General features: G+C 35.6%; 1 protein-coding gene across 1 annotated transcript in view; it reads left to right on the top strand.

Annotated features, from left to right (window-relative positions):
* Positions 1-527: 527 nt before the first annotated feature.
* Positions 528-7,848, top strand: part of IGF1 (insulin like growth factor 1) — an 81,289-nt gene continuing 73,968 nt past the window's right edge. The window contains exons 1-2 of the mRNA XM_039489762.1: positions 528-755; positions 4,779-4,935. Of these exons, the coding sequence (XP_039345696.1) occupies positions 693-755; positions 4,779-4,935 (220 nt within the window). The 5' untranslated portion in view covers positions 528-692. The remainder of the gene's footprint in view (positions 756-4,778; positions 4,936-7,848) is intronic.

Genomic DNA, 7,848 nt, shown 5'->3' with positions numbered 1-7,848 from the left:
GAAATTATATCACTTCTCCCGTGAGGTTGTTAAAGGTATTTTGTCGTATTTAGCGCAAGTAAGGGCTCACCGAGCCTCATATTTATATCAAATTGCTAACTGCTATTTCAGGGTTAACATCACTACAAGCTGGAGACTTAAATTATTACCCATTGTATAGACTACCAAATTTCCCACCCTAACAATGCAAAGGTGTATAAGCTGATAGATAGATACCCAGCTGAAAGTTAACCATAATACACTTTCTTTTCCATAGCAGCATAAGCTTTTTCATGTGCTAACCCTTCTGTCACTAATGCACATTCTTTTAAGGGGAAAAAAATATGCTTCTGTGCTCTAGTTTTAAAATGCAAAGGTATGATGTTATTTGTCACCATGCCCAAAAAAGTCCTTACTCGGTAACTTTGCCAGAAGAGGGAGAGAGAGAGAAGGCAAATGCTCCCCCAGCTGTTTCCTGTCTACAGTGTCTGTGTAATGTAGATAAATGTGAGGATTTTCTCTAAATCCCTCTTCTGTTTGCTAAATCTCACTGTCACTGCTAAAATCAGAGCAGATAGAGTCTGCGCAATGGAATAAAGTCCTCAATATTGAAATGTGACATTGCTCTCAACATCTCACATCTCTCTGGATTTCTTTTTTCTCATTATTTCTGCTAACAAATTCATTTCCAGACTTTGCACTTTTAAGAAGCAATGGAAAACATCAACAGTCTTTCAACACAATTATTAAAGTGCTGCTTTTGTGATTTCTTGAAGGTAAATCTTTATTACTATTTGAAATCATTTTGGAGTTTTATTTTAGTGTGTATTGTCTGCTTCTGGCTAAGAGAGTGTTATGCACTTTTTAGTAACATTATTTCTGAACTGGAAATTATTTATAAATTGCTGAATATGCAGTTTTAGATGATCTGAAAAATGGCTGTATGTGATAGTTGCAATTACATACCGATAACAACTGTAAAGGTAAAACTATTGCAGGTAATTATTTAAAATTCTGCTTCTGTTAGGAAAACTTTACAATATTTCTGTTATATCAATATTAAAGCTTCCAGTTACATTATTATCTATAGTTAATTAATGTTGTTCAACATAGAATAAGAACTTCTAGATATTTTCTGCAGGTGCAGAGGTTTATATTGATATATGCATTATACATATGGTAAATGTTAAAGTACTGTATTATTATTCTATGCAAACAATATATAAAACACTCATACTTTATGGTGTTCAAACTTATAGGTGATAGTATCATTGCAGCAGTGTGTTGCCACTATATTACATTTACTTATTTTTGTGCTTTCATATATTAAAAGTAAAAATGAAGTTCAGTTTGCCTTTTATATTAGAAACCAGTTACAACTCTTGCTGACTTTGCATATTCATATAGTTTAAACAATTGTACATAAGGAAAGTGGAAATATTCCCCATCATCTTGTCAACTTTTCCCTTTGTAGGGAGGGCTTTTCCAGGCAAAGTTTCATGTTATAATACTATCATTTCTATTCAGGAGTGTCAATTCTCTTTAGGTAAATTTGACTGCAATAGATGCACTGACCTCTGTTTCTATCAACTGGCCCCCATTCAAGTTTCCATTCTCAGCAAAATCATATCTTTCAAGAACTATGTTGGGATTTTTTTTTCCAATTTGTAAGCACCACAGTTTTAAGAAGTTGACACAACCTCCACAGCTAGAATTACCTGAGGGCCCAATTCATTAAAAAAAAGTGCCTGTCACAAGCAGAATTCATCCACTTTCCTTACTATAATTCATAATAGCTTTTCTAAGTAAAATATGTGAATTGCAATTGAACAATGTTTTGGTGTCCAGATAGGCACCTCATTCCAACATACCTAAAAGATGAACAAATAAAAAAATAGCTGAGCAATGCTAACAGTTAAAAGACCTAAAAATAATGGGCTAGTTCTTCAGTCGGTATAAATTGGCATAGCTTCATTGGAGTCAATGAAACGACACTGATTTACACCAGTGAAGATCTGGTCCAAACGTATACTTTACTTACATGATAATTACTAGTGAATACTATGTTATTACATTGTAATTACATGTTTCTTCAGATACTCTGGTTTAGTAATTCGCTTCAGCAGTTTCATATGCAACCTGTACTTCAGAAGATACATATAACCCTATATTCTATTTTACACTGTAATATATGCTACTTATGTCATTACTGGTATTTATACATAGTATTTATAATGACTGCAAATGTAATTAAATGGACAACTGTCATCATGAATGTAAAGATTATTTACATGCAATTTGTGCCAACTGATTTAAAGTTTTTGCAATGGGTGGAGTCAGAAAACATGAAAGGTGTAAAAGAGGTCTGGAGTGTTCAGTCTATGTCAGGTCATTTATGTGCCACTATTTTGCACTGCTGGAACAGGCCTGCAGTAATGGCTGGTTATGTTACTGAAGAAAGATCCATGGAATTCCAGCTGTGAAAATATGATCAATCATTTGATGCAATTAATGGAAGTTTCAGCGTAGCAGCCGTGTTAGTCTGTATCCGCCAAAAAAACAGGAGTACTTGTGGCACCTTAAAGACTAACAAATTTATTTTAGCATGAGCTTTCGTGAGCTACAGCTCACTTCTTCGGATGCATAGAATGGAACACACAGACAGGGGATATTTATACATACAGAGAACATGAAAAGGTGGAAGTACGCATACCAACAGGCAGAGTCTAATCAATTGAGATGAGCTATCGTTAGCAGGAGGAAAAAAACTTTTTGAAGTGATAATTAAGATGGCCCATAGAAGGTGTGAGGAGAACTTAACATAGGGAAATAGATTCAATTGGTGTAATGACCCAACCATTCCCAGTCTTTGTTTAACCCACAGTTAATAGTTTACCCAGGCTCATCCTGTACCTGTATTTGGTGTCCAAATGTAATTAAATGCTTCAGTAAACCCCACCCACTAACCAGTGCCTTTTTTTAAATACCTCAGTTTTCTACTCAGATTGGGTACACAATAAAGACACTAACCTGTTGTAAAAAACCTGTAACCAATTGTGTTACATTTCTGTAAGTATTTTTCTTATATTGCCCTCAGATGTAAATGGGAACCTCAATCTTATCACTGACATCTTGAATCAACTAATGGCACATTTAATTAAAATGATAAAGAAAATAAATACAGTTTCAGAATAAGTTTGGAGGGAACAGTACCTAACTTAAAAAAAAAAAATCAATTGAGCCCTATGACCATGGGAATCCATTTCTTTTTTCAACGTTTTAACTTGTCTGCAAGTTCTTGATTGTTTTATATTTTGGGATAAACTTCAGAAATGCTCTGTGGTTGGACTGTGCAGCTTTCTTGGCCTGCACTAAAGGAAAAACACCGGAGAATCTGTCTTGTCCTAGCTACATGCTGATATTTATCTTACCATGTAACCCAGCTGAAAACTCTTGAAAAACATAAAATTGTTAAATGCTTAGGATTTATGTTTATTGCTGTCCCAAATGTTATTCAAGAACAAACTGTTAAATACATAATGTTCTTATATATACAAAGCCTTTCAGTCTACTGAGGCTATGTGTTTAATAGCTTTCTGATTTATCTCCTCTGAAGTAAGAGCTATTTTAAATCGCAGGTGCATCACTTTTTTATTGAAATTCAAGAGTATGGAAGGGGAAAGAAGAAACTGGTGTTGTTAAAATATGGAATCCTTACAGGAAATGATGCCCTGTGTTATCAGTCATGTATAATCTAATGTTCTTGCATCTACCATTGAAGTCATTTTAATGCAATAACATTTGTTGGTTTTTCCATGGCAAAATTGGCTAAAGACTCTTGTAAATGGGAATATAATTATTCTCATACTTTGTATGACATATTAAGGGATTTGGATTTGTTGGTTATTTTCACAGCGGAAATGCCATCTAGAAAAAAGGGAAAGCATTCCAAATTATTGATATATTTTCTTCTTTTGAAATCTGCAACATGGTAAGTATGGGGCGTAAGTCTGCAGAATGTTTATCTCACTCACTGCCCCTACTACTAGACATAAATGGGTTCTCCTACTATTTGACAATGGTATTTTCTAAAACTGCTATGTCATTTCTGCAGCCTAGGGGTAGTGTAGCACTACACATATTGGATTAGATCCTTGGCTGCTGTAAATCAATACAGAAATGGAGACAAATGGGGCTCTGTCAATTTACATCAGCTGAGAATTTGGACCTTTAATATTTTTTCTAGGAAAGAAAAAAGTGAGTCTATACCACAAATACAAGAGAGAGAAAGTAATTATAATCTCTTGTGTATATGGTCAAGTTCAGACATGAGCTAAATGGGTGTAACTCTAATTTCAATGAAGATATACCTGCTGGCACAGAACTGAATTTGGCCCATAAACCATGACTAATTTTCATCTTAATTTCTTGAACATTTCCTGTTTCCTGCTTTCTCTCTCCCTCCCTAGTTATTTTGGCCTCCCTGCATTCCCTTGCCTTCTTTCTACCTCTTCCACATGCAGCTGCAACAAGTCAAAGTCCATTCTTAGAAGGTTCTTTAACTCTGTGTAAACATGAACCATGACTATTCACCCGGAAGAAAAAAACAGGTTATAAAATGCATGCAATGGAAAATGTAAAGACTTGCAGTATTATCATGAGAGCTGCTTTAATATGTGGTTACTCTTATTTAACAAATTACACTGCGTACGCATTCCCAATTCACTGGGGTGAAGTATTTCATTTTCGTTAGGACTCTACTGGGAAACTCTGACGCAATACTTTTGCTTCTTTGGCAGGTGAAGATGCACACTGTGTCCTACATTCATCTCTTCTACCTTGGCCTGTGTTTGCTTACCTTAACCAATTCTGCCACTGCTGGCCCAGAGACACTCTGTGGTGCTGAGCTGGTTGATGCTCTCCAGTTCGTTTGTGGAGACAGAGGCTTTTATTTCAGTAAGTAAACCCTTTCTATCGTTCAGCTTCGACATTTTTCCATGTAATCCTTTGGGTTTTGCAACCACTGCAAGCATGCACTAGAATAATCAAACCCGACTGTGAAGTATGGCTACTATCCTAAATCTCGGAGTTCTCCAAATCATGAAGTTTCAATAAAGCATAGAGCACAGTCAGAGTTCAGCTTATCTGAGGTTTTAATGGGTTTTCTTTTTCAACTATGTTATTCCTTTTAACCACTTACCAGCTGCTTCTATTCCACCTGCTGTGCTGCTACCTTCTGCTGGCCTTCCACTGAAATCAATGGAATGACAGGACATGCTAGACCTGATAGGTCCATGTGGCAGCGTAGTAGGTGCAGTGGTACATGAATGTATCAATTTGTATACTATTGGATGTTCTATGGACTAAAATATCAGGCAATAGAAAACAAGTTAAGTACATATCACATCATGTTAAAAACACACTATGCTCCAACATCTGGTTTGAGAGAGGAAATCTGGAAGGCAGCAGGCAGAAAGTTACAACATCCAAATATCCATACACTACATCAATTCAGTTCAGGCGAAGACAAAATTAATTTGCATTGGGATAATAAAAAACAATAATCACAAATACAGCCAACAGTTCAACTGACTGGACTCTGAGGCTGAACATAAGTTAGTACATGAGTTCCTGTTCTGAGCAAAAGCCCCAAAATTGGCCTTGATAGACCATTGCAATATTTCACTTCCTTAGCTTCTTTGGTATGAAACCAGAATAATGCAGTGGTGATTCAAACTCATTATACCTTCCTAAACAATTACAAAAACAATGAGGAGTCTGGTGGTACCTTGAAGACTAACAGATTTACTTGGGCATAAGCTTTCTGTTAGTCTTTAAGGTGCCACTGGACTCCTCGTTGTTTTTGAGGATAGAGACTAATACTGCTACCCCCTGATACTAAACAATTACAGGTGGTCTGCAGTTCAAAAAGAGCAAAGCTATGAAACAGAGGGAATTTCAGTGTCACTTCCTACTTGAAAGGTGGCTTATTCTAAGATTCCAGTGCATCAAGTATATTCTGATACACTTCAAAATATCAAAGTTTCCACATTTACTCATGTCGAGTGCATGTCAGTCTGGTAACTACTCAGATTGCAGCTTTTGAATCCACTGAAAGACATGTGGCCTCTAATGAAACTTTCAGTGATTTGCTAAAGAAAAGCCATTCAGCATCTGGTGAAGTTACTCTAGTTGGTGTAAGGCTCACTCTGTGCCTTTACTAGCCTTCATTTTGGGAAAACCACAAAAGATTCAGATAAAACGCCTCAATTCTGGACACTTACCTGAAGCTTATCCAAATCTTTGGAAGCTTTCTCCATCCTTTCAGTCTATTTGGATCCTTCCTTTTCTTCCCAGCCGTCCCCAACTTCACTTCAATAATGAAGTCACTTTCTCTCTTTCTTCCCCATTCTCCCCAGCACAGTCAGGTTTCTGACACGGTTATCTCTCTCTTCATGCTTTTATTGTGATCTCCAACACCAAATAACCTTCTCCCTGGTCTCCTTCAGGCTTTCCATAGCTTTGGTGATATCACACCAAGTACATTAGGTCTCTACTTATATACAAGCACTGTTCCCAAAATTCATATGTTCTAGAGCTGCACAGGTCATAAGAACAACTCTGAATGTTGTATGGCGTATGGCCCTAAGGAAACAACTACAGGTTAGAAAGGTGGAAGGTTATTACCAACCTGGACCTTCAAGCTCTGGTTCAACATCTGGGTTGAACTTTGAGACACCTATTATTTTTTCCAAATAGTTAACCCATTCCTATTGTGACCTAGAAAGACTGTTAAAACCTCTCTCCCACTTTCAAAGGTTTTCATAAGAGGCTAAATGAATGTACTGTACATCTCTTGAATATACATCTAGCACCAACAGTAATGACTGACATCCACGCTCCTTTATCTATTGTAAACATAGTTTAAAATACATTTAATGATCTGATGGAAGTTCATACATAAAATACATTTATGAGGTGTAGCCTGTTCATGAGTTTTAAAATATTATATTACCAGAAATAAAAATAACCTCATCAACTTAAAATTAGGGTTCCTACAGTACAATAAAAAGGATTAAAACAAAAACCAAGAACACTACAAGTAAAACAAAATATACCCTACTCATTAAAGCATACAAAATTATAATGATGTCATTGTACCTAAAGATATGAATACCTTTATAGTGATTATACTGCCTAATGAAAATCAAGTTAAAATAAACATTAGGTATTCCAATAACAACCTTAACTCTGACCCCTTTTTTCTTTTTTCTTCTTTTTAATTTCATACAGTTATTCTGTATTTTATCTAATTGCTATGGTATGACAAAGGAAGTCAGATATATAAGTACAATGAACAGTGAAAACATGGTGTTACTTTAGATATTATATATTACCACAGTAGAAGGTATACTGTACAAAGATATGTTAAATGTATTAAATATGCAACATTCTTCTTTTCACAATGTCTGCATAGTTTGATAATTATAAAATATCGATATTCTGATAGAAATTGTGTGTTCAAAGGACCTTAGAATGTGTTATTTCTGTATTTTGGTGCAAGGGCTTATAGTTACTGTAGAACTGTTAGCTCTTTATCTTTCAACACCGTTATTTAAATGTTTATAACTATCTTTCTATAATTAAAAAATTGAAGTGCTATGTTTTTTTTAAAGCTATGTCCTGGGGTCAGAGTTGAGGCTGTAATTGTAATGTAATGTTAATTTTTACATGTTTAAATTTTTTCTGGAAATATCATAGAATCACAGAAATATAGGGCTCAAAGGGACCTCAAGAGGTCATATAGACCAGTCCCCTGCACTGAAGCAGGATTAACTATACCTAGACCATTCCTGTCAGGTGTTTGTC

This window comes from Mauremys reevesii, linkage group 1 (genome assembly GCF_016161935.1).
Source record: "Mauremys reevesii isolate NIE-2019 linkage group 1, ASM1616193v1, whole genome shotgun sequence".
NCBI lineage: Eukaryota > Metazoa > Chordata > Testudines > Geoemydidae > Mauremys > Mauremys reevesii.
This window is presented reverse-complemented; position numbering and strand designations above follow the sequence as displayed.